The sequence below is a fragment of the Nomascus leucogenys genome, chromosome 9 (genome assembly GCF_006542625.1).
Source record: "Nomascus leucogenys isolate Asia chromosome 9, Asia_NLE_v1, whole genome shotgun sequence".
Lineage (NCBI taxonomy): Eukaryota > Metazoa > Chordata > Mammalia > Primates > Hylobatidae > Nomascus > Nomascus leucogenys.
This window is the reverse complement of record NC_044389.1, coordinates 65,263,571-65,290,272: the sequence shown is the minus strand read 5'-3', so window position 1 is coordinate 65,290,272 and position 26,702 is coordinate 65,263,571. Positions and strand designations below refer to the sequence as shown.

The window sequence follows — 26,702 nt, the reverse complement described above, 5'->3', positions numbered from 1 at the left end:
TGGTTTAAAATTGAAAATTGAAATTTAAGTGTCATTTCACTTAAAGTCAGTTTCCAAGAACCTAAAAACAACATTAAGGACTCACTGTATTTCAGATTAACCCTGAGTTATCCAGAAAATTAAAATCCCAAATATTCCATGCCCAAAGGACATAACTACATTTTGAATCCTAATTCCTAACAGTAAAACACATACAGAGAGCATTCCACAGTATCCAATATAGAACTAACTAGAAAATAACTGCCAGTGAGTTAGCTCTGCAGACCATGTAAGATCTTTGCCATTGAAGGAATTTTAACAAGAAAAACAACAGAGCAGGAGTTCCATAGCACACAATGTGGAAGGAAAAGACAGACTGATGACTGGTGGGGAGAAGAGGGCAGAATAAAGCACAGGAGACCAAAGGAGGTATGAGGGCTGGGCCAGAGTGAGCTGGGGTGAGGAGTCTGGAAGGGGATTGTGGGTGTGAGGACCCAGGAGCACTACACAGGGGGCAGCAGGGGCTTGCAGTAAGGAAGGAGGGAGTGCAGAATGATGAAGTACTGTCATATGGAGAATGACATAGCTTGGATGTGTGTCCCCACCCAAACTGCACAATGAAATGTAATCCTCAATGCTGGAGGTGAGTCCTAATGGGAGGTGACTGGATTGCGGGGATAGACTTCTCCCTTGATGCTGTCCTTGCAATAATGAGTTCTGGTTATTTTAAAGTGTGTAGCACCTCCCCTCCCCACTCTCTTGCTCCTGACTTTCACCATGTGAGACGCCTGCTCCCGCTTTGCCTTCCATCATGATCAGAAGCTTCCTGAGGTCTCCCCAGAAGCAGATGCCACTATGGTTTCCTGTATAGCCTACAGACCTGTGAGCCAATTAAACTTCTTTTCTTAAAAATTACTCACTCTCAGGTATTTCTTTACAGCAATGTGAGAACAGACTAATATAGACACGTTAATAAAAAATGTAGAGACTGCTCAAAACCTTTTGCATTCTACACAGAAAGGACTTTTTTTTTTTTTTTTTTTTTGAGACAGTCTTGTTCTGTAGCCCAGGCTAGAGTGCAGTGGCACCATCTCGGCTCACTACAACCTTTGCCTCCCACGTTCAAGCAATTCTCCTGCCTCAGCCTCCCAAGGAGTTGTGACTACAGGTGCCCGCCACCACGTCCGGCTAATTTTTTGTATTTTTAGTAGAGGCAGCGTTTCACCATTTTAGCCAGGCTGGTCTCAAACTCCTGACCATGAGTGATCCACCCACCTCGGCCTCCCAAAGTGCTGAGATTACAGGTGTGAGCCACTGTGCCCAGCCTAGAGTTGCCTTTTCCTAGAGCTATTTAAATTGCCTAAAAATATCATATAGTCGCAAACTTAAGCCCTTTCTGGGTGGGCTGGGGGTGGTAAGCTCATGCCTGTAATCCCGAGGAGGGTGGATCACTTGAAATCAGGAGTTCTAGACCAGTCTGTCCAATGCGGTGAAACCCAATCTCAACTAAAAATACAAAAAATTAGCTAGGCATGGTGGCAGGTGCCTGTAGTCCCAGCTACTTGGGAGGCTGAGGCAAGAGAATTGCTTGAACCCAGTAAGCAGAGGTTGCAGTGAGCTAAGATCGCACCACCACACTCCAGCCTAGGCAACCAAGTGAGACTCCATCTGAAAAAAAAAAACCAAAGAGCAACTCCAGAAACAGCAAACTGACATGATCCAGCCTTTAATTATGTACTGTGAATTCCTAAGCAGGCAACTCACTAAGTCACTGCAACTTCCATCCCCTATCAAACGAGGGCACTTATTTTACAAAATGCTCAGAGCATGTTCTAAATCTCCAGGTACCCTCATTTCTAAGACACTTGGGAATTTAAGACAGAAATGTCCCAACCTGTTTCCTCAAAAGACTGACATCCTGCTGGCACTCCTCTTCTTCCCAATGTGTCTGCAGATACTCTTTAACATTTTCTTCGATGTAAGGAAATAAAATGTCCTGGATAAAAGAGTAAAAGAAAATACAAGAGTTAGCTTTTATCAGTTATACAAGATCCAGTTCTTCCACAATCTTACCTACATAACTGTAACAAATAAATCAATGGAACTCTTTATGAAAATTGCTGCTGTGAATATGAGCAAGAAAGACAGACAGGGGCCAAGAAACAAATAAACTAGACCGAGAGTCGGCAAACTACAACCTGCAGGCCAAATCAAGTCCACCGCCTATTTTTGTAAATGAAGTTTTATTGGAACATAGCCACACTCATTTATTTAAATAATGTCTGTGGCTACTTTCGCATCACAGTGGCAGAATTCAGTATTTGCAACCAAGACCATAGGGCCTGCAAAGCCTAAAATATTCACTCTCTGGTCCTTTACAGAAAAAGTCTCCCAACTACGGAACTAGATGGCTAGACCAAAGGTCCTTGAAGACATGGATTAAGTGTGTCTTGCTCACAGCTTTATCCCCCATGCATACCACATTATTGTACACATCACTCAAATAATCTGCTGAAAATAATGGTGTCCATGCATGACAAGTATTTAAAAAAAAAAAAAAAAAAAAAACTTGATCACCATGACTCTTTCTTGGTAACCAGACTACCTTTGGAGCATCCTAAGAAAGTGTTATGCAGCCGGGCATAGTAACTCACACTTGTAATCCTAGCACTTTGGGAGGCTGAGGCAGGCAGATCACCTGAGGTCAGGAGTTTGAGACCAGCCTGGCCAACATGGTAAAACCCTGTCTCTATTAAAAATACAAAAATTAGCCAGGTGTGGTGGAGGGCGCCTGTAATCTCAGGTACTCAGGAGGCTGAGGCAGGAGAATGGCTTGAACCTGGGAGGCAGAGGTTGCAGTGAGCTGAGATCCCACCATTGTATTCCAGCCTGGGGGAGAGAACAAGATTCCGTCTAAAAAAAAAAAAAAAAAAAAAAAAAAAAGTGATATGCAAAACAATTCAGTAATAAATAACCTGTCAGTAATCCATGCATTAGGAATTTCTTTCCCAGTCAGGCTTCTACCTCCGCTTTTTACTAGCTGTGTTCAAATAACTTATGCTCCTAAGCCACAGTTTTCTCATTTGCTACATAGGACTAATATGAGGCAAAGTCATCGGAGGATTGGACTGTCTAATGGAAAGCACCTGGCATCTTACCACTTAATATGTTCTTTTTTTTTTTTTTTTTTTTTTTTTGAGATGGAGTCTTCCTTTATTGCCCAGGCTGGAGTGCAGTGGTGAGATCTCGGCTCACTGCAGATCTTGGCTCACTGCAACCTCCCTCCACCTCCCAGCTTCAAGAGATTGTCCTGCCTCAGCCTCCCAAGTAGCTGGGATTACAGGCACCTGCCACCACACCCAGCTAATTTTTGTATTTTTAGTAGACACAGAGTTTCACCATGTTGGCCAGGCTGGTCTTGAACTCCTGACCTCAAATGATCCACCGGCCTCAGCCTCCCAAAGTGCTGGGATTACAGGCGTGAATCACTGTGCCTGGCAATATATTCTTAACATATTCTCCAGCACACGCAGTTAAACCGAGCAAGGATCACCCAGATTTCATGATAAATAATAGCAGAGAAGTTCCCAGAGGATAAATCACAAGCACAACCAACTTATTCATTCAACTTTCCTGAGGGCCTACAGAGAGCACGACACTGGAATTATGAAGCCATTCTTCTCAGAGAGCTCAAGGAAATAAAAGGTGCAAGGTTTCAAACAATATTGAATGTTCGGGAACAGCTTTAGAAGTTGGAGATTACTTTAGAGTTCCTGATCATCCAATATGCCCCTCTCCTCATCTATAAAATGTGCCACTGTACTAAGTCATCACAAAAGCTAGACAATGAGGCTAGAATTTAGGATAACATCTGGACTATAAATATTATTTGCTGCTGGGCATGGTGGCTCATGCCTGTAATCCCAGCACTTTGGGAGGCCAAGACAGGAAGATCACTTGAACCCAGGAGTTCAAGACCAGCCTGACCCTGTCGCCATAAAAAATTAAAAAGCTGGCTGGGCATGGTGATGCACACCTGTGGTCTCAGCTACTTGGAGGGGCTGAGATAGGAGAATTACTTGACCCCAGGAGGCTGAAGCTGCAGTGAGCTGTGATTGCACCACTGCACTCCAGCCTGGGTAACAGAAGGAGACTCCTACTCAAAACAAACAAACAAACAAACAAACAAAAAACAAAACAAAAAAACCCAAATTATTTGCAGTCAACATGTTAGCAGACTGTACTATTTTAGTGCAAAAGTGTTACTGCATAAAAGTATGTACATGGAATAATCAACTAAATTGTGAAAATTTTATCCAATCTTTCAACATACTTATTGAGAGTATCTGTAAGACAAATACAATGCCTTCAAGTTGCTTATAAAATAGCCTGGCATGTACTATCATACATTATAAGATTTTTTTTTTTTTTTTTGAGAAAGAGTCTTGATCTGTCGCCCAGGCTGGAATGCAGTGGTGACAATTACAGCTCACTCCTGTCTTGAACTCCTGGACTCAAGAGATCATCCCACCTCAGCCTCCTGAGTAGCTGGGATTACAGGTGTGCACCACCTGTAATTAGCCTTGCTAATTTTTTAAAAAATGTTTTGTAAAGACAAGATCTCGCTATGTTGCTCAGGCTGCTTGAACTCCTGAGCTTAAGCAATCATCCCGCCTCAGCCTCCCAAAGTGCTGGGATTACAGGCATAAACCACAGTACCCATTGACAATAAATGTTTTAACTTCAGTTATAATCCACTTACAGATAATTTCAGAATACTATAGTATGACAAATATGCTACAATAAACTCAGGATTCTACAAATAAATGTGCGAATATTTTCGGTCCACCAGGCACTTAAGGAGTTGTTACGATTTAGCAGTACATACAACAAAAGGCTATAGAACTAGAGTTATTTGCCTTGTAGGGGAATATGATTAAATTCCACTAGATGTTACGGGGGATACTGTGTAAGCAGCAATTTATATTACTCTTCAAAGCTCAGTGATAGCTTACTGAAAGAGCCATGAAATTTCGAAGATCTAATTTAAAAAGTTGCCTTGTAAATGTTTAGAAGTTAAAATATGGATATACTTTAAGGTCACGTGGTTGTTTTAATGAAAAGTTCATAGAATAAAAATCAAACTGTTGTTACAATATTTATTCATCTCCTTTGAAGAAAACGGGTAATAAAAGGTACCTCCTAAAAATAGTGCTGAGAGGCCAGGCCAACATAGTGAAACCCCATCTTTACTAAAAATACAAAAATTAGTCAGGGCGTGGCGGCGCACGCCTATAGTCCCAGCTACTCCAGAGGCTGAGGCAAGAGAAATTCTTGAACCCAGGAGGCGGAGGTTGTAGTGAGCCGGAGGTTGTAGTGAGCCGAGATTGTGCCACTGCGCTGCAGCCTGGGTGACAGAGTGAGACTCCGTCTCAAAAAAAAAAAAAAAAAAAGGAATAGTGCTGAGAGTACAGCTACATAAAGAAACTACTTTAAAAGCTTTCCAGCCGGGCGCCATGGCCCACGCCTGTAATCCTGCAGTTTGGGAGGCCGAGGCGGGTGGATCACTTGAAGTCAGGAGTTCAAGACCAGCCTGGCCAACATGGCGAAACACTGTTTCTACTAAAAATACAAAAATTATCTGGATGTGGTGATGCCAGTCTGTAATCCCTGCTACTTGGGAGACTGAGGCAGGAGAATCACTTGAACCCGGAAGCAGAAGTTGTAGTGAGCCGAGATCACCACTGTACTCCAGCCTGTGATACAGGGAGACTGTCTCAAAAAATAATAAAAATAATAAATAATAAATAAAACAAAAGCCCTCCAAGGGAACTATACAATGCAAATGATTTATAGTACTTGAGAACTTAATTTTTTTAGAAAAAAATTAAACAACACAAAAGCAATATTGTGGGCTATTATTTCCTTTTTTTTTTTTTTTTTGGAGACTGGAGTCTCGCTCTGTTGACCAGGCTGGAGTGCAGTGGCGCGATCTCGGCTCACTGCAAGCTCCACCTCCCGGTTTCATGCCATTTTCCTGCCTCAGCCTCCTGAGTAGCTGGGACTACAGGCGCTCAACACCACGCCCGGCCAATTTTTTGTATTTCTAGTAGAGACGGGGTTTCACCGTGTTAACCAGGATGGTCTCAATCTCCTGACCTCGTGATCTGCCAGCCTCGGCCTCCCAAAGTGCTGGGATTACAGGCGTGAGCCGCTGCGTCCGACCCCCACTGGTGGGCTATTATTTTTTTCTTTTTTTTTTGGAGTGAAGTGGCATGATCTCGGCTCACTGCAACTTCGTCTCCTGGGCTCAGGTGATCCTCCCACCTCAGCCTCCTGAGTAGCTGGGACTACGGGCGTGAGCCACTATACCCAGCTAATTTTTTGAATTTTTAGTAGAGATGGGGTTTCGCCATGTTAGCCAGGCTGGTCTCAAGCTCCTGGACTCAGGCAATCATCCCACCGCAGCCTCCCAAAGTGCTGGCATTATAGGCATGAGCCACCATGCCTGGCCCCACATAAATTTATGTTGCTTTTTATTCTCTAACATTAATAGAGACATATGCCCGGGCGCGGTGGCTCCGCCTGTAATCCCAGCATTGTGGGAGGCCAAGGCTAGTGATCGCTTGAGGTCACAAGTTTGAGATCAGCCTGGCCAACATGGTGAAACCCCCACTCTACTAAAAACAAAAATTTAGCCAGGTGTGGTGGCTCGTGCCTGTAATCCCAGACACGAGAATTGCTTGAACCCAGGAGGAAGAGGTCACGGTAAGCCAAGATCACGCCACTGCATGCTAGCCTGGGCAATAAAGCAGGACTCTGTCTCAACAACAACAAACAAAATTAAGTGGCTTGATGGTTCCTAAATATAAATCACATCATACAAATAATAAAACAGGTTACAAACAGTATGTACAGCATAATCCTATTTGGGGGGATATTTAACACATTGAACAAAATATGAGAGAACATGAACTTAAATGTTTACAAAGGTTCTCTCTGGGTTATGACATTAAAAGAAACCTTTTTGCATATCTCTTTTCTACAATAAAAATGTATAACCTTAATAGTGCTAAAAGTTAGCAAAACTAAGTGTTTAAAAAAAAAAATCATAGATTGCCCACAGTGTGGTTTTTTTTTTTTTTTTTGAGACAGAGTCTCGCTCTGTCACCCAGGGTGGAATACAATGGTGCGATCTCAGCTCACTGCAACCTCCACCTCCTGAGTTCAAGCAATTCTCCTGCCTCGGCCTCCTGAATAGCTGGGATTACAGGTGTGTGCCACCACACCCAGCTGATTTTTGTATTTTTAGTAGAGACGGGGTTTCACCATGTTGGCCAGGCTGGTCTCGAACTCCTGACTTATGATGATCCCCCACATCTTGGCCTCCCAAAGTGCTAGGATTATAGGAGCCACCACCAAGCTGGCCTGCTGACAGTGTTTTAAATAAAATCACCCCCTACAAAGACAAATAATTAAAGGCTGTATCCAGAGAATAAAATTAGGGGAAATTACATGCAATGGACAAGAAGAGCTAGTTATCTGAGGCAGTATGACTGAAGAATTTAGCAAAATCCAAATTCCAATCAGAATGACTAGACTGTGACTTCAAGAGAATAGAGCTATATCAGCATAGGTAGTGAATCAGCTATACTATGATCAATCTGAAGAAAGACCACATTTGTGCTGAGCCACTTTTCTTCCCTGGCTCAAAGTCACTTACTTTGATGATCTTGCCACCTAGCATCTTTCTCTGTTAAAGTTAGCCTTCCCTTGTAGTTTTCCCACAGATGTTTACTGCCAGATGTCTGTGATAATAATATTAGGAAAATGTAATACATTAGGTTTTTTTGGTTTTTTAAATTTATTTTGTTGTTGTTGTTGTTGTTGTTGTAGAGACAGAGTCTCACTATGTTGCCCAGGTGGGTGGTGAACTCCTGGGCTTAAGTGATCCTCCCATCTCAATCTCTCAGAGTGCTGGGAGTAAATAACTGCCACAAGATCTGATGGTTTTATTTTATTTTATTTTATTTTATTTTATTTTGAGAAGGAGTCTCGCTCTGTCGCCCAAGCTGGAGTGCAGTGGCGCCATCTCGGCTCACTGCAAGCTCCACCTCCCGGTTTCACACCATTCTCCTGCCTCAGCCTCCCGAGTAGCTGGGACTACAGGTGCCCGCCACCACACCCGGCCAATTTTTTGTATTTTTAGTAGAGATGGGGTTTCACCATGTTAAACAGGATGATCTCCTGACCTCGTGATCCGCCCGCCTTGGCCTCCCAAAGAGCTGGGATTACAGGCATGAGCCACCACGCCCGACAATCTGATGGTTTTATAAAGGGGAGCTCCCTTGAACATGCCCTCTTGCCTGCCACCATGTAAAACATCCCTCTGCTCTTCCTTCTTCTTCCATCATGATTGTGAGGCCTCCCCAGCCATGTGGAACTGTAAGTCCATTATACCTGTTTCCTTTATCAACTACCCAGTCTCAGGTATGTCTTTATTAGCAGCATGAGAACAGACTAATACACCAAGCTTTGTTTAAATACTTCTAACAATGAGAATTGTTACTTCTTGGAGTGGTCCATGCCATCTGCCAGATAGTTTCAGCAGTTGTGGTATTAGAATTGCTCCTCAAATAGGCTTCCTGAAGACCATAGTAGGAGCTATCAAAAAGTTTCTGTGTTCTGGCTGCCACATGGGGCCACATGGTTTCAGGAATTAAAATCCTACTGTCCTCGTATTCATGGGAGTAAACAGGGCTGGACCCATACAAGGGATGTAGGTTGAAAACTGAAACCTTAGGAATGAACATCAGATTTCACATGTGCATTCAAAATGAAATAATCAATGTGCTGATAAGACAAAAGATAATCCCATTAAGGAGATTAAATTATAATTAACAAAAGATATGCTGTTATCTAATTAAGTGCAATGAATCACACTGAACAAGGGATTGTTATCAGTACAAGAGGGCTAGTAATTGGAGTAAGGTTTTAAGAAGCAGCACAAAAGAAACAGAATATCTCCAATGAGTTCCAGAGAGGGAACGTGACTGGCCCAGAGTCCTAGTCCTTAACAGTGGAGGGGAAAGGAAGGCATTCACATTCATCTCCTTGAATCTGCCTAATATCCCTGCAAAGTAAGCCCTTTTTCATAGATGAAGACACTGAGGTTCAAAGAGGTTTCACTGCTGGTGCAGAGTAAAGCCAGGACTCAAACCTAGGCCTATCAAATCCCAACACCTGAAGCCATCCAGCTCTCACGGGTGAATGACTTCAAGGAGCACTATTCACTAGGATCATCTAACTCCCTGGATCTTGACAGCATATTCTCTATGAAAATTTCTAATATAGCTTTGATTCCCCAAAGAGGTTTCATACTAAGAAAATGAGAGATTATGGTTCACCCAGTAGTTCTGTAACATTTCCTATAAAGTATCAGCAATAATGATTCAAGTAGTTATAGTAATGGGAGTAACTGCCAACATTTACTGAGCACTTACTATGACACGCACTTCTCTTTTCTATCTATAATCACTCCTTTGTGATCTTATCTAATTCCATTACTTTAAATACCGTTTATACTAATGATCCCCAAATTCTTACCTTTAGCTTGGACCTTTTCCAAATGCGTACCCAATATCCCCACTTGGATGTCTATTCAGTATCTCAAACTAAACACGTCTGAAACCAAACTCTTGATTCGATCCCTTAATCTTCCTCCTCCCACTACATCTCCACATCACAGTAAATGACAGAACCATCCTCCAGATGCTCAGGCCAAAAACCTTGGAGTCATCTTTGACTCCTCTTTCTCTCAAACTCCACATCCAACTAATCCATCAGCAAATCCCATCAGCTCTACCTTCAAGATATATTCAGATCCAATCATTTCTCACCACTGCCACCACCAAGCACTCAAAATTTACTCAACTTACTGATAATGTCATTTTAATCTTCATAATAACCCTGTGAAATAGGTGTTACTACTTCCTTCATTTTTCAGAGGCACATAAAGGTTAAGTACAAATTAACAAACTGGGATTATAGTTTATCAATCAGGTCTGAGTTTGTAGAGTCAGATCCCTGGAATCTCCCCCGTATCAGATTGGGGGTGAAGATCCCACTCTTTACCCCCATCAAAGGGATCTAATTACCTTCCAGAACTTACGACGACTTGGACCCATACGAGTCCAGCCCAGGGAGTTGTAGTAAGTATACACAAGCTTAACTGTCAAACACTGGTCTGACTGTGAGCTCCAAAGTCCCACCAAGGTCTCAATGCTGAAATTCCCATTAGTTTCCAAACCGCATGCCTTAGTTTCTCTTTACTCAGTAAAGGGGTATCAGGTCTACACTTTTTAGACTTAAGAAAAGGAACTTGTTAGAAGGTCACATCATGAATCGTTGGAAAGAAAATCAAGCTGAGAAATGAACCCCTCGTGCACATACCCAGAAGGCAAACAACCCCTTTCTGTCCTAAAGACGTTCTGTCTTCGAAAAGAAACCCATTTTCCTGAAATGGTGTCACCTGGGAAAGGTCCAGAGAGGATCCAGGAGGGCCTCTGAGGATAAAGCTACCAACTTTCCACACGACTCTTTACTGAGCTAATGGGAAAATGGGTGCAATAGGATTAGGGCAGGTTGGTTTCCACTCCTCTTCTGACCTGCACCTCCAACAAAACCAGTTTTGAAAATCAAATGAGTTGATAAATGTGAAATTCAAAGTTTCATATAAAAATAACCTTTTATTGTAAAAAAGAATACTTTGTTTTCTTTAGTGGAGTGGTAACACAGGGTAAGCTGTAAGGACAGAAAATCTTAAGACCCATCAGACAAGAAGTAAGCACTTTTCAGGGCTAAACACAGGGTATCATTTTAAAAGTCTGTATGAGCAAGATAAAATCCAGCCTATGTATTTAAAATACAGGGGTTATAGCTTAAAATCGGTGCCCCTTTTAAAAATTGTTATTTTTTTGATCACGCCACTGCATTCCAGAGTGGCACAATCACGCCTCACCACAGTCTCTACCTCCTGGGCTCAAGTGATCCTCCCACCTCAGCCTCCTGAGTAGCTGGGATTACAGGTGCACATCACCATGTCCAGCCAATTTTTTATTTTTTGTAGAGATGGGGTCTCCCTATGTTGCCCAGGCTGGTCTTGAACTCCTGGACTCAAGTAATCTCCTTGCCACGGCCTTCCAAAGTGCTGGGATTACAGGTGTGAGCCACTATGCTCAACCCCTTTTACTCAATCAGTCTGACTACATATCTTTCAAAGATCTGTATGACTTTACTGTGTACCTAGGGAAAAAAACAGAAGGAATATTCACCAAACTCTTAATGGTCACCTCTGGGTGGTAGGAGCATATCAGGGCTTTCATTCTCTATATCATACTCTTCTTTGTCTGCAATTTCATAATCAGGGTGAACTAATTTTCTAGGAAGAATATTTGGGGGGGGGTAGAAAAACCTTTCCTCTAGTCTTACATTAACAGATGCAAGTTTCTATAAATAACATATTTCACTTTTTATCTTAATTTTGTTAATAAAATTTTCTCTTTTATGACATTTAATTTCCATTATCAGCTGGTTTCATCCTCTATAACTTGTAGGTTTTGGAAATGTTGAGTCAATGAATTCTAATGCCACTCTAGAAACACTTTCAGTTAAATTGTTCAAATTTAATAAAGTACCACCTTGAGGAAATCTGAAATAGTAAGGATTGCAGAGTATGGAAGAAATTGAATCCCAGTCCCTCCCAGACCCATTCCAGAATGCGTATCACCATCACCCAGCATGTACAGCACGCCTGATGTGTAAGCACTGTGTGAGGCTCTGGTCCCTGCCCTTGAGAAGCCTTCCACATAGCTTGAAAAAGAGGACACACATCCAACATCACAAGTCAGCTATTGGCTCCAGTAGCAAATACTACACATGGTACTGGCAATGAGTGCAGAGGACGAAGAGAAAGGACTTTGAAATTTCTGCTTAAATAGGTCCTTTACAAGAAGAGGTAGCTCTTACTTCCATATTCCCACAGCTTAGCACAATAAGTAATTTTTTTTTAAGTTAATGAGTGCATGGAACCCACACTTGGAGAGGAAAAGGTATGACATTCCAAGCTGGAAGAATGGTGGCAGCAAGAAAGGGCATGACTGGAATGTGCACGTTCAGCTATGTAAAGTGTAAAGGAAGAGAGGGATAGAAAGTTGGAAAACCCAATTTGTTGAACTCTCATCTCACAGCCAATGCGAGACTACAGAGGACTTTGATTATGCAAAGGCAACCTATTTATGTAACTGTCTTCCTTTCTAGGTTCCCTGAGGAACCTGAGGGTGACAGCTGGGTCTTAAGGACTCTGGATCCCTACCATATCCTGGAACATGATAGGTATTCAATTAAATGTGAGGGAAAAGAAAGAAGGATTGATTAGGCTGGAAAGATTATGCTAGTGCCACAATACTGAAGGTTCTAGAAAAATAAGGAACCAGAAATCAAAGTGAGAGGTGCTTTCTTTTTTTATAATTTTTCTTAAGACAGGGTCTTGCTATGTTGCCCAGGCTGGTCTCAAACTCCTAGCCTCAAGTGATCCTCCAACCTTTGCCTCCCAAAGTGTTTGGATTACAGGGGTGAGCCACTATGCCCATACTGAATTATTTACTTAATGCAGATTCTTTGGGTTCCAACAACAATGACGATGATGATGATGATGATGATGATGATGATGATGACGATGACGACATATTCTGTGTGAGAGCAGGATGAACATGACAGTCCCAGCTTTAGGGAACTAACAGGTGGCTGGGTGAGCAGATTGTCTAAGGCTCATGTGGTAGGCAGCCCAGGTCTCCTGAATCCTAGGTGAGGTCCCTCCCAGCTAGGTGGGACAGCTTCCTCCCAGAGGAGGCCAGAGGTGCTTTCTATCCACCATTTTTTTTTTTTGAGACAGGGTCTTGCTTTGTCATCCAGGCTGGACTGCAGTGGCACAATCATGGCTTACTGCAGCCTTGACCTCCTGGGCTCAAATGATCCTTCTACCTCAGCCTCCTGAGTAGCTGGGATCACAGGCACATGCCACTATACCTGGCTAACTCTTTTTATTTTTAGTAGAGAAGAGGTCATGCTACGTTGCGCAGGCTGGTCTTGAACTCCTAGGCTCAAGCAATCCTCTCACCTTGGCCTTCCAAAGTGCTAGGATTACAGGAGTGAGCCACCAAGGCTAAGGCTAGCCTCCATCCACCTCTTGATATACGCAAGACAGTGATTCTCCAAAGACTCCTCACCTTGTTTCAAGCTGAGTCAACAAAAATCCTCTCACGTACTACCATGAATGTAGCTGGGAAACACTGCCCTAAGCAGTAGAAAAGGTTGGGGAGAGGGGGGCAGTTGTTTATCAACCCATCAACAACTACTTATCTGCCATTCCAGTGCTTCTGCAAATTCTTAGAGATCAACAATATCCTGCGTCTTATTTTTAACGTATTTCTGGGTAGGGCAATAAGGAGCAGAAATAACTGGGAGTAACCATGGTAGACGTAACTGGGAGCATGGTGGGTTTCAGGAAATGTAAGCTCCCTCTTTTCCTTACCAATCCTTCCTTCATAAGCACTTTCTATTTCCTCCAGTCTGACACTTCCTGCATTATAATCAGCGTTTCTATAGGACTTCATAATTTTCAAAGGCTTTTGCATTCCATCTTATTTAACCTTCATCACCACCTTTATAAACAAAGCATATCCTAGTAGCCCATCCTTGCAGATGAAAAAGCCTAAATCCGTAGACTGAATGAAGACAGGGAAAGAAACCCTATTACAGTTACTGGTGTCAATAATAAATAGCACAGGTAGAAGAATGCTTCCAGTGTGCCATCCCTTGTAGGCTGTCTTCCAGCTGTTTCATTGTGCAGGCAGAGTGCGAATCATACACTTCTCAATGCTGGCAATAATAGAAGTAATACTACTTATCAAATGGATGTTTAACCAAAGTTGGGAGATAACTATCAGACTTCAAAGCTTCTTCCTAGAAAGACCATAATTTAATATAGCAGTTTTCATAAGAAAGATGTCAACTGCAACACTCCTCAATTATTATCTTCTAAAATACATTATAAGAGGACATAAATTATAAGCACTGTTAAATAATCAAGAATGAATTCACTATTTCTAAAAATGCTTTACCAGCCTGAACAACCCAGTGAGACCTCATCTCTGCAAAAAATTTTAAAAATTAGCTGGACATGGTGGCACATGCCTATAATCCCAGCACTCTAGGAAGCCGTGATGGGAGGACTGCTTGAGTCCAGCAGTTTGAGAACAGCCTGGGCAACATTGTGAAACCCCGTCTCTATAAAAAATAAAAATAAGCTAGCTAGGCGTGGTGGTGCACACTCGTGGTCCCAGCTACTCAGGAGACTGAGGTAGGAGGATTGCTTAAGCCTGGGAGGTCGAGGCTGCGGTGAGCTGTGATCGTGCCACTGTACTCCAGCCTGGGAGTACATTGACCTGCCTCAGAAAAACAAAAACAAAAAAAAACAAACACCAGAGGTATGTGTCCTGTGGTAAAGTGCAGGGATGGTGGCGGTGGATTTAGATGCAGTGGGAACATCTAAGGAAAACTGGGCTCTGCTGCAGCTCTACTCCCAACAAATTTTGATGATCCTCAGGGAAGACACAAGGACATGCTATAAACTGAAATTTGTTACCATATACTTTTTTATTTTTTTAAGACAGAGTCTCGCTCTGTCACCCAGGTTGGAGTGCACTGGCATGATCTCGGCTCACTGCAACCTCTGCCTCCCAGGTTCAAGCGATTATCCCACCTCAGCCTCCCCAGTAGCTGGGATTACAGGTGTGCACCACCATGCCCAGCTAATTTTTGAATTATTTCTTTTTTTCTTTTCTTTTTTTTGAGACAGAGTCTTCCTCTGTTGCCCAGGCTGGAAGGCAGTGGTACAATCTCAGCTCACTGCAACTTCCATCTCCTGGGTTCAAGTGATTCTCCTGCCTCAGCTTCCCGAGTAGCTGGGATTACAGGTGCCCACCACCATGCCCGGCTAATTTTTGTATTTTTAGTACAGACGGGGTTTCACCATGTTGACCAGGCTGGTCTCGAACTCCTGACCTCAGGTGATCCACCTGTCTCGGCCTCCCAAAGTGCTGGGATTATGAGCCACCACGCCTGGCCTAATTTTTGTATTTTTAGTAGAGACTGGCTTTCACCATGTTGGCCAGGCTGGCCTCAAACTCCTGACCTCAAGAGATCCACCTGCTTCGGCATCCCAAAGTGCTGGGATTACATGCCTGAGCCAACGCACCCGGCTTGTTACCATATACTTTTATAGCACAGTACTTCACAACGATTAAAGGACTCTCATACTAACTGTGTCATTTAACATACACAGCAGCCAAGCAAAGGAGACAGGACAAACGGGTGGGTCCCATTTCCAAGGCTGAGTGCAGTAATGGAAAAAATAAGAGTTTTTATGAATAGGACAATCTGAGTTCAAATCCCAGGCATCTTGTTCAACTTTTCAGAGCCTTTGTTTCATCCTAAGTAAAGTGTAGACAGTACACACACCTCATGGTCTTTTAGAATGAGTCAAGGATTGAGTACTGCATGTATACAGTACTCAATGTTTCCTTCCATCATTCCACAGGAGGAAGGGCTACAAGTTCACACACCTACTCTGACTTTAAGGCTCCAAGCAGATTATCTTTCAACTCCCATGCTCAACCTCTCCGTGCTCAGATTCAAGAATGTAACTCAGCATCTCTTTAAAACGTGTTTAAAAGATTAGTCACTGAGATACACTAAGTTTTTTGTTCAAGTAGATTTGTGAAATGTCACTCTCTTGAAATCTCACAAAGTGTGTATGTGTGTATATATGCATGATACCGAAGGTTCTGAGAAGTCATGCAATAAAGAAATCTATTTGAACTCATTCTAACTAGCATTTCCCAAAAGTGCATTTAATGGAATCCTTTTTTACATAATTACCATAAACATCCACACAGACCCAACTTTCTTTTAAACATACTTTTAGGAACAATGGTTTTGATAAATTCATGTCTAACAAATTATAATAATAGATTAGATTATAATAGATTAACAATATTAATAACAATAGGTATTATTACAGGACAGGGCACAAGAAATTATCCTTTAAACAAGATCCCTAAATCATTCTTTTGCAGCCTGCATTGAAATTGCACATTGCCTAGCGTCAAACTCAGAAAAATTTATTTAGGCAACTAAGACATTTTTATTTTCGGATTTCAGAATAAGTCTGCCACAGACACAAAGATTCCAAGAAGCGGCTCATAATGTCATCTAGCAGAAGACGCACTTGGGGAAAAAGGTGGGGGAGGGGTATTATGTTTTGTTGCAAAATTGATTTTGTATGAGGTTTCTTACTCCCCAAATCTACCTTCAGATAATGGTAGTATCTGATGATCTAATGCCACATCACTACCTCTCCTGTCCTTATCCTTGGTCTCCTGATGACCGCAGAAAGCAAGAGAGAGCCAGAATGGAATGAGCTGTTAACTATAAATTACAAAAATGAGGACTCCTTTTTTCTCTGAAAACCAAGAAAGCACTTACTCTGTCATAATCCAAAAAAAAGGAAATTAATCAATCATCAGTATTTGTCCTAAAATTTTCCGCAGAGGTCTCTGGTGTGATTAAAAACGTGGGGGAAGGTCAGGCGCGATGGCTCACGCCTGTAATCCCAACACTTTGGGAGGCTGACACGAGAGGATCACCTGAGGTCAGATCAGCCTGGCCAACTAAAAATACAAAAATTAGCCAGGCATGGTGGTGCGCGTCTGTAATCTCAGCTACTCGGAAGGCTGAGGCACCAGAATCGCCTGAATCCCGGAGGCGGAGGTTACACCACTGTATTCCAGCCTGGGAGACAGAACAAGACTGTCTCAAACAAAACAAAACAAAACGTGGGGAAGAGGCCGGGTGCCATGGTTCACGCCTGTAATTCCAGCACTGTGGGAGGTTGAGGTGGGTGGATCACTTGAGGTCGGGAGCTCGAGACCAGCCTGGTGAAACCCTCTTTCTACTATAAATACAAAAATTAGCTGGGTGTGGTGGCACATGTCTGTAATCCCAGCTACTGGAGAGGCTGGGACAGAAGAATCGCTTGAAGCTGGGAGGCAGAGGTTGCAGTGAGCTGAGCTCACACCACTGCACTCCAGCCTGGACGACAGAGCGAGACTCCGCCTCAGAACAAAAAAAAAACCATGGAGAAAATGCTAAACTCGATTTCTTCTGAACCTATGCTAAGATGTCAAGGTACTGTGATTCTTCTAAAAGAATTTTAAAGGTTGTTATGTTTGGTGTCCTGAAAGTGTACATGGATTTTATATTATAACCTACATCAAGAAACTCATTCAGGCCAGGCGCCTTGGCTCATGCCTGTAATCTCAGCACTTTGGGAGGCCAAGAATTCCAGACTAGCCTGGGCAATATGACGAAACCCCGTCTCTACAAAAAATACAAAAATTAGCCAGGCATGGTGGCTCTCCCTTCAGTCCCAACTACTCGAGAGGTTGGGGCAGGAGAATGCCCTAAGCCCAGGGAGGTCGAGGCTGCAGTGAGCTGTGATTGCACCACTACACTCCACTCCAGCCTGGGCAACAGAGTGAGACTGTCTCAAAGAAAAAAAAAAGCCTTATTCACAGGTAATTTTTTTTTTAATGGAAACTAAAATAGAATTTAAAACCCAAGCTGCTCGGTTTCTTGGAAGATGGATTTTTCCTACTTGGTAATATACTTTGTATATCTCGACTATTATTGGGCATGCAAGCACCTCTAAGAAGTACTTGTATCTGCAATGAATTCTTAAACCTCAGGGAGCCAAATAAAATGACAAGGCCCGAGGAATCTTTCAAAAATTAAAGTAACATTTCATATTTGCTTATTCTAACAGACAAAGAATAAAGAAGGAATCCGCTAAGTTGCAAGCTGAGGTGCAGACAAGTGCTGGTTCACAGTGACATCCTAGAAGGAATGCTCTGGATAAGAGCTTCAAGCTTCTGTGGTTTTCTGAGGAAAGTGAACGGAATTTAGACGTGTCCTATAGCTCAAAAAATCAGCGCTATGGACCACAGAGCCTAACAGAGTAAAATAATAGTGTGCAGTTTGGCCACTTACAGCAAGAATGGGAAGGGGCGAAGAGGAACCTTGATTGCCCGACACCAGGGCCACCTGAAAAGTCATCTTGACACTTCAGTCTTTCCATTTTGAAATCAGAAGCTTCAAAGACCATTAAATCGCTGCCGCTGCCACACCAGGCCCGACGGAGCAGAAAGGCTGCGCTCACCTGCGGAAGCGACCGGGTGGACACCTGCCTGGTGGGAAGGCCCGCACCGTCGCACCCCGCCCCGGTTTACCTGCCCTTCGGCGATTTTTAGCGTCAACTTCCATCCCTTCCCACCCATCTGGATCCAACCAAGCGCAAGGGCGGGGGAGGGAGAAGCTAGTGCCGCGAGGAAAAGCATCCCCGCAACCCGCCGCAGGCTTTCTCTCCTTCCTCCCCATTCCACAGAAGAGGCAAAGCCACACCGCCTCTGCTAACCCTCGTCTCCAATGCAAGGCCTGCAATACTTAGAAAAAATAATAACTGTTTTTAAGGAGAAGTAACATCCCCGCTCCCTTCCGCCCCTCACCTTCACGAAAGCAATCGGGGTTGTGGTACCTTCGATATCTAACAGGATCACGGTGACTTCGGCGGGGACCGAAAGCACGACCATTTCCCTACCGGATGCTACGGGACTCGGCCTGCTGTTGGGGAGGGCGGAGGGCGGCGCCGGCTGCGGCTGCGGCCCCCGGTACCGTCTTGGGCTTCCGATGGCCCCGCGCGATCTCGGAGCCAGCGACCAAGTGCAGCCCGCCGCGCGTGGGGAGAGGACACCTCTGCACACCTGCAACTGGAAAAGGCGGCCGCCCAGGAGCCCTGAACTCGTGAGCAGGACGGGGCAGGAGCCCGAGACCACGTGGGCAGGAAAAGGGGCGGCCCTTGCCGGGTTCGGCGGGGCGGGGAGGGTGAAGGCGAGAGCGCCGATTGGCCGCCGTCAGGCCTCGAACTGGATCCGTCAAAATGGGCCTCGCGTGGGCGGGAACAAAGAAACGAACGCGGCAGCAGAGTGCGCGAGAGCGCGCCCTCCGCAGACAGATTGAGCGAGCGGGAGAGGCCCGGGGCACGTGCAGAAAGGAGCCCCGCGAGTGGCGCGCCGGGGATGTGAGTGCCCCTTGCCCTCTACTGAATCCAGCCCCCTCCCCGCCCACCGCCTCCACCTTTGCATAGATACAGTCATCTGGCCAGCCCCCGTCCCTCCTCCCGGCCTCATCCCGCCAGAGAGGCCGCGCGGGGCCCGGGCTTCGGCAGATCAGCCAGGGAGGCCCCGCCGCGCCCCCTCGGCCCGCGCGCCCGTGGTCACAGCGGAAGAGGCGCCCACGCCGCGCTGCCCGGAGGGGCCGTCGCGCGCCCGCTTCCTGTTTGGCTGGTTCCTGCCAGCTCGAGGACAAAATACGCGTGCGCGCGGTGGGCGAGCGCGCTCGCCGCCTCAGTCGCCAGCGCCGGGCGCAGTCCGCCTTTTTCCGGAGCAGCCTGGCCGCGGTGCTAGTCGGTAGCAGCGGCCGCCGCAGCGGCTCCCCACTGGCGAACCGAGGGCAGAAAAAGGCGGGGTTGACGGCTTTTTGGTAGGAGTGGGCTGGACCGGACGCCAGAGACAAAGGCTCCCAAGGCAAGAGGGACTGTGGCCCTGCGTCGTCTCTGCTCGGGACTGCTGACCCCAGGAATTTACGCCCCTTCGTTTTTCTCTTCTGATTCTTCCCCCAAGCCCGCGTCCCCTGACGCGTGGCCTCTCTCCTTGCCGGGAGGGCCGCGATGGAGGTCCCGCCCCGGCTTTCCCATGTGCCGCCGCCATTGTTCCCCTCCGCTCCCGCTACTTTAGCCTCTCGCAGCCTCTCCCATTGGCGGCCGCGGGCGCCGCGGCAGCTAGCCCCGCTCCTCCCTTCGCTCGCTCCCAGCTCCGCCCGGCAGGGGGCGCGCCGGGCCCAGCGCCACGTCACCGCCCAGCAGCCCTCCCGATTGGCGGGCGGGGCGGCTATAAAGGGAGGGCGCAGGCGGCGCCCGGATCTCTTCCGCCGCCATTTTAAATCCAGCTCCATACAACGCTCCGCCGCCGCTGCTGCCGCGACCCGGACTGCGCGCCAGCACCCCCCTGCCGACAGCTCCGCCACTATGGAGGATATGAACGAGTACAGCAATATAGAGGAATTCGCAGAGGGATCCAAGATCAACGCGAGCAAGAATCAGCAGGATGACGGGTACCGCACGCTTCTTCCCCCGCTCCCCCTCCCCCAGCGCGCCGCACGCGCCCTTCGTCCCTCGTGAGCCTCGCGCTGCCCCCATTCTTTCTCGGAGTCGATTCCCCGCGTGCCCTCTGGGCCCCACTAGCTTGGAGGGAAGAGGAAAGTAAGAGATCGAGGGGGTGACGAGAGACCCGGGAAGAGTGGGGGAAGGGCGGAGGGGTTGGAGGAGGAGGGCGGCGGCGTCTGTGTCCCAAGCGCGCAGGCGCCGCGTGGGACCCGGGGGGGAGGGGCCGGCCTCCCAGCGCCGCACGCTGCAGCTGCCGCCGCCTCTTCATTGTGTCTCTGTTACCACTCGGCGCGGTTTTCGTGGGAAGAGTTTTAGAGGACTCTGAGTTCGGGCACAAGCAGGCGACTGGTACCCAGATTCACAAAACGTGTTGATTGATGAGTTCTCTGGGTGGAACGTTGGCTTGACAGCTGAGAACGAGGATGGACCTAAGAGATAAGATGTGAGGGATTCATCTAGGAAGTTGGGGCTTCTAGCTAAAGGAATCTGGGCAGAAACTTTACTATATTTTATTGGTCTCTTTTGAGCTTTGCTTTATGTAGTGCGGACAGTGAGCTCTCCGCTAGTTTGAGTAACTTCGTTGGGATATGGGGATTTTTTGTGTGACATAGATTAAATGTAAACACGGATTAAATTGCTTACAATTGGGGGGGTAAATGTCCCTGTTTTTATTTCACAATTTAATTTCAGAACTGAAGGATCATTTGAGTTATTGCTAATTTTTTTAAAAAAAACCTTTTATTTCTAGTAAAATGTTTATTGGAGGCTTGAGCTGGGATACAAGCAAAAAAGATCTGACAGAGTACTTGTCTCGATTTGGGGAAGTTGTAGACTGCACAATTAAAACAGATCCAGTCACTGGGAGATCAAGAGGATTTGGATTTGTGCTTTTCAAAGATGCTGCTAGTGTTGATAAGGTAGGAACTGTGTTTTGCATTGTGCTGTTTTTGTGGTGTTTTGCAAATTTTTCTGGGGGTTATATGGTGCTGTCAGATTAAATAAATCTGTCTTGTAGGTTTTGGAACTGAAAGAACACAAACTGGATGGCAAATTGATAGATCCCAAAAGGGCCAAAGCTTTGAAAGGGAAAGAACCTCCCAAAAAGGTTTTTGTGGGTGGATTGAGCCCTGATACTTCTGAAGAACAAATTAAAGAATATTTTGGAGCCTTTGGAGAGGTGTGTGATTATGTTTACACATGTTAAGCTTGATGTGTTTATAAAATGTTCAATCCTCGTCCGATTTATGCAGGGCAGGTTCATGTTTCGGTAAGGGTAGGATTAAATGGCTGCTCAAGTGGCTTCCAGTGACTACCTTGATTTGATTGCTGCTCTGATGGCAACCCAATTATCTAATTTAGCTAAAACATGGGCACTTAAATGTGGTCAGTGTTTGGACTTGTTAACTAGTGGCATCTTTGGGGTACAAAATAATTTCTCTCAATGCTTCAAATCTACAACAAATCACTGTAGGCTGATGTTGATCATAAAGCAGTGATGTCTGTATAGAAGTCACCTGATAAGAATAACATGTTTAAGTTGAAGCCTGAAAAGAACCTTTGGCATTCTGACACTCTGGTAGCATTTTACAATTATGGGATGACGTTGAGTGTGCATCTCGATTTCAGATTGAAAATATTGAACTTCCCATGGATACAAAAACAAATGAAAGAAGAGGATTTTGTTTTATCACATATACCGATGAAGAGCCAGTAAAAAAATTGTTAGAAAGCAGATACCATCAAATTGGTTCTGGGAAGGTAAAGCCATTTAAGTACTGTAAATGAAAATTTAAAGGTTTTCTTTTTTTGAAATAATTTCTTGATGTGTTTGAGAAAAATAAAGTGACTTAATTTTAGAACTTTGGTAAAAATTATATTTTCATGTTTTTTAAATTTGTTTATAGTGTGAAATCAAAGTTGCACAACCCAAAGAGGTATATAGGCAGCAGCAGCAGCAACAAAAGGGTGGAAGAGGTGCTGCAGCTGGTGGACGAGGTGGTACGAGGGGTCGTGGCCGAGGTGAGACTTAATTCTTGGAATATGACTCCGTGGTTTATTTAAGCTGTATACTGCTAAATATGGATAGTTCTGTACGAAAGCAAAACTTTAAACTTAAAGCCATTCCAGCCGGGAGGAGTGTTCAGCTTAATGGGGGTTGTGTGTGGTGGTTTTTTGTTGTGAGCTCACTGGTTTCAAAAAAACTGCAAAGTATGGCCACTTTCACAATTAGTGTCATCACTGATAGGAAAAGTGTACCATTACATGATACACCATGGCGTGATAGGTTTTCTTGGGCAGGAGTCCTTGTTTTAAACAGAACGGTGTACCTGTCTTCAGCTTTAATGGAAAATTGAATGATTTTCCATTAAATTTAGGAAGTTTGACACTGGCACAATTGGACTTTCTGCCCCCTTTTTTATAACAGCTAGAAAAATAGTTTTTCAAGCAGATAGCAATATATATGTCCATTCTGCCCTTTAAGATTTGCAGAGAGACAAGAACGCATCATTTTATGTTAGAATTGGGGGTCAGAAGTTGTTTCCTAACAATCATTGTGCATTGTTTCAGGTCAGGGCCAAAACTGGAACCAAGGATTTAATAACTATTATGATCAAGGATATGGAAATTACAATAGTGCCTATGGTGGTGATCAAAACTATAGTGGCTATGGCGGATATGATTATACTGGGTATAACTATGGGAACTATGGATATGGACAGGGATATGCAGACTACAGTGGTAAGAATATTTAACTTAATTTTATAAACCAGTGGTATTAAAATTCATTGTTAGCCTACAATCCTGTTCTGAAATTATGTGTATGGGCTTTCCATTAAAGTGTTTGGAGTTAAGTGTTTGAGGCATGTTACAATCATAGGATGATTATACTAACATAGACTCATATAGGTGGTTATAAATGAACGAGGATGTATGATTTATGAGTAGCTTATAATGGGTGCTAAAATGTCTTAATATTTTAATACTTTTTATTTAGCATGCAAAGATTTGTAGATTTAATAGCTTCTCATTGTGTTTGTAAAGAAACAGTTTTGTAGAAAACTATCTTAATGAGATTTCTGTGTTTTCAAAATAGGCCAACAGAGCACTTACGGCAAGGCATCTCGAGGGGGTGGCAATCACCAAAACAATTACCAGCCATACTAAAGGAGAACATTGGAAAAAACAGGTGTGTATAAGAGTACAGGAAAACAGTAGAAATGTCTAATTTAATTTAAAGATCAATAGACAAATGAAACGTAAAAACAAAATACTATGTAGCCTGTTTTTACTAAATTGTTGATTTTTTTAATTGCTTTATGAGCCTGTTTTGCCTAAAATGTCTATAGATCTTTAACTTTAAAGTCTTATCTCACTTTCTTTAGTATTGCAGAAAAACTTAAGAGTTTTTCTGTTTGCTTTTGTGTACCAGGTGGTCTAGAGGAATAATTAAACATTTTAGAACTATTAACAGGTAAAGTACTGAAATGGGTACAACTTAAGGAAAACAAGAATGTTGTCTTCTAACTCTGACATTATACCTTGTTTGTACCCGCCAGCGGGAACTTCATTGCAGGCCGTGTGTCACCCTGACCACGTCTATCTCTGGGGGTCGCACGTTGCGGGCAGAGCGCAAGGCATACACCAGAAAACGCTGTCCTGTGGTATGGTCTCTTCCAACTTCATGTACCAGCGTAAAGATTAAAGTGGAAAACTTCAGACTTTGGCTTCTTTTTTAATCTTTTTGGAGATTAAATGTCTAAACTTAACTTAAATGGTTTTTTACAGGAGTTAAAGTACATAAATGCCTTTTTACAGCTTAATCATTTTGGTCTTCTGTTTAGTGTTGTATTTCAATTGTGGAGCCTCATTTTAAGTGTTCATTCTTTTAAGATTTAATGCTTGCTTTTTCTTTTTATAGCTAATAGTGAAATCTACAAACCAAAACAAGAACTTTTAAATCTGGGATATAAATTAAAGATCATATGCACAAATCAATTTATGTTCTTGTAATCTTATTAGAAATTGGTGTTTGTGATAGCATTTTACTTGGGTTACTAGAGATGCTTCTAGTAGACCTTAATCTAACATAGTTGAACCTCTGAATATGGGAAGATTGTATTCCCAGATTCTTTCCTGAATAGATTGAATTTAATATCATTTGGGAACTCGGGTGAGTTTATTGACTACCCAAACTGTGTTTTACCAATAAATATGCATATGATCTTTAATTATTGAAGAAAATAAAGTGAGGACTTAAAACAGTTCATGAAAGTGGACCTTTAAAAGCTTGTCAGAGTTGCACAAATCTAATTGGTATTTTGTTTTTGTTTTTAGGAGGAGATGTTAAAGTAACCCATCTTGCAGGACGACATTGAAGATTGGTCTTCTGTTGATCTAAGATGATTATTTTGTAAAAGACTTTCTAGTGTACAAGACACGATTGTGTCCAACTGTATATAGCTGCCAATTAGTTTTCTTTGTTTTTACTTTGTCCTTTGCTATCTGTGTTATGACTCAATGTGGATTTGTTTATACACATTTTTATTTGTATCATTTCATGTTAAACCTCAAATAAATGCTTCCTTATGTGATTGCTTTTCTGCGTCAGGTACTACATAGCTCTGTAAAAATGTAATTTAAAATAAGCAATAATTAAGGCACAGTTGATTTTGTAGAGAGTATTGGTCCATACAGAGAAACTGTGGTCCTTTATAAATAGCCAGCCAGCGTCACCCTCTTCCCCAATTCGTAGGTGTATTTTATGCTCTTAAGGCTTCATCTCCCTGTTAACTGAGATTTCTACCACACCTTTGAACAATGTTCTTTCCCTTCTGGCTATCTGAAGACTGTCCTGAGAGAAAGACCTAAGTGTTGTGATTAGTAGAAGCTTTCTAGTAGACCATATTTCTTCTGGATTGTAATAAAATTGTTAGTAGTAGTACTTTGTTCCTGTCTCTGGAAAGCCATTTTTGAATTGCTAATTACCTTGGCTTTAATCAGTGGTCACCTAGAAAAAGCTTTGTAATCATAACAGAATGATTTTAATTCTTGATAAAAATTCAGATGCACATGGAAAGGAGCACTGTAAAACTGGTAGGAGCTATGGTATAAGAGCATTGGAAGTAGTTATAACTCAAGGATTTTGGTAGAAAGATATGAGTTTGGTCGAAAGATTAAAATTTGAAATAGTGGCAAAATAATATTTAGTTGTGGTGTTTTCTCACAGCCACCACAAGATTGAACAAAATATTTTCTGGGCATTCCGAGGAAGTTGTATTACAGTTAGCTGTTAATGCTGTGTGAGTTTAGAAAAAGTCTTGATAGTAAATCTAGTGTTTGACACTGCATGAACTGAGTAGTTAAACATTTACATATTTCACACAGGAATAGTGGAAAAGGTATCTTGGGTGTGACTAAGTCATTACAAATGTGACTGAGTCATTACAGTGGACCCTCCAGGTGCATTGATAATCTGTTTTATATCCAGGTTTCAGAGGACCTGGAATAAATAAAAACTTTGAATTTTGCATTCAGTGTAGTTGGATTTTGGGACCTTGGCCTCAGTGTCAGCTACTGGGATTGGCATATGTGTTCACAGGCAGAGTAGTTGATCTCACAACGGGTGATGTCAAAACTGGTAAGTTACGCTCATGAGCCCTCCCTTTTTTTTTTTTTTTAATTTGGTGCCTGCAACTTTGTTACAATGATTCTACTTCCTGGGCTTTCACATAATGCTCTTGGCCTTTTTTTGCTGCTGTTTTGCTATTCTTACACCTAGGCCAAGTACCAGTGTTGGCTGTTGGAAGGGATTCTGTTCATTCAACATGCAACTTTAGGGAATGGAAGGAAGTTCATTTTTAAGTTGTGTTGTCAGTAGGTGTGGTGTCTAGGGTAGTGAATCCTGTAAGTTCAAATTTATGATTAGGTGACAAGTTGACATTGAGATTGTCCTTTTCCCTGATCAAAAAATGAATAAAGCCTTTTTAAACAAAATCCAAACTTTTAATCAAGTCTTGATATGTATGACTGAGAAAAAATACATCTAGAGATGATGGAGATGTCTTACAAAGAATTGAAGGGAGAGTGAGAATTTACTTGGTTTTTCTTGCAGGGGCTTTGAACTCTAGATTTAATTCAGATGTCGGGGTCTATCAGTTCACCAACTGATGTAAATTTGAATAGGTAACTCTAAGGCTAAGTGTCCTAGGTTGGATGAACTGTGAAGCTAGTATCAAGATCTCGTTCCCAAGGATTAATTTAGAACAAAGTAATTGCACAAGTTTATTGGGGAGGGGATAGAAATGAATTCTAAAGTACCTATAAG

The 26,702-nt window shown here is 43.4% G+C and overlaps 2 protein-coding genes across 3 annotated transcripts in view; one reads left to right on the top strand and one right to left on the bottom strand.

The window, feature by feature from the left end:
- ENOPH1 (enolase-phosphatase 1) overlaps positions 1-19,096 on the bottom strand; it is a 29,966-nt gene extending 10,870 nt beyond the window's left edge. Inside the window, exons 1-2 of one of the 2 annotated variants that reach the window (XM_003265815.4) lie at positions 18,663-19,096; positions 1,874-1,975 (exon numbers count right to left, since the gene is read on the bottom strand). In XM_003265815.4, coding sequence (XP_003265863.1) covers positions 1,874-1,975; positions 18,663-18,746 — 186 coding nt within the window. In that variant the 5' untranslated portion in view covers positions 18,747-19,096. The remainder of the gene's footprint in view (positions 1-1,873; positions 1,976-18,662) is intronic. The other variant, XM_012499430.2, reaches the window with a different exon arrangement.
- Positions 19,097-19,357: 261 nt separating this feature from the next.
- HNRNPDL (heterogeneous nuclear ribonucleoprotein D like) lies at positions 19,358-26,371 on the top strand. The gene is made up of 8 exons (XM_030819066.1): positions 19,358-20,325; positions 21,126-21,294; positions 21,393-21,554; positions 22,004-22,135; positions 22,282-22,396; positions 22,946-23,116; positions 23,472-23,564; positions 24,713-26,371. Exons 1-7 carry the CDS (start codon positions 19,883-19,885, stop codon positions 23,540-23,542), a joined length of 1,263 nt encoding a protein of 420 aa, XP_030674926.1. The 5' UTR covers positions 19,358-19,882; the 3' UTR covers positions 23,543-23,564; positions 24,713-26,371.
- The last annotated feature ends 331 nt before the right edge of the window (positions 26,372-26,702 follow it).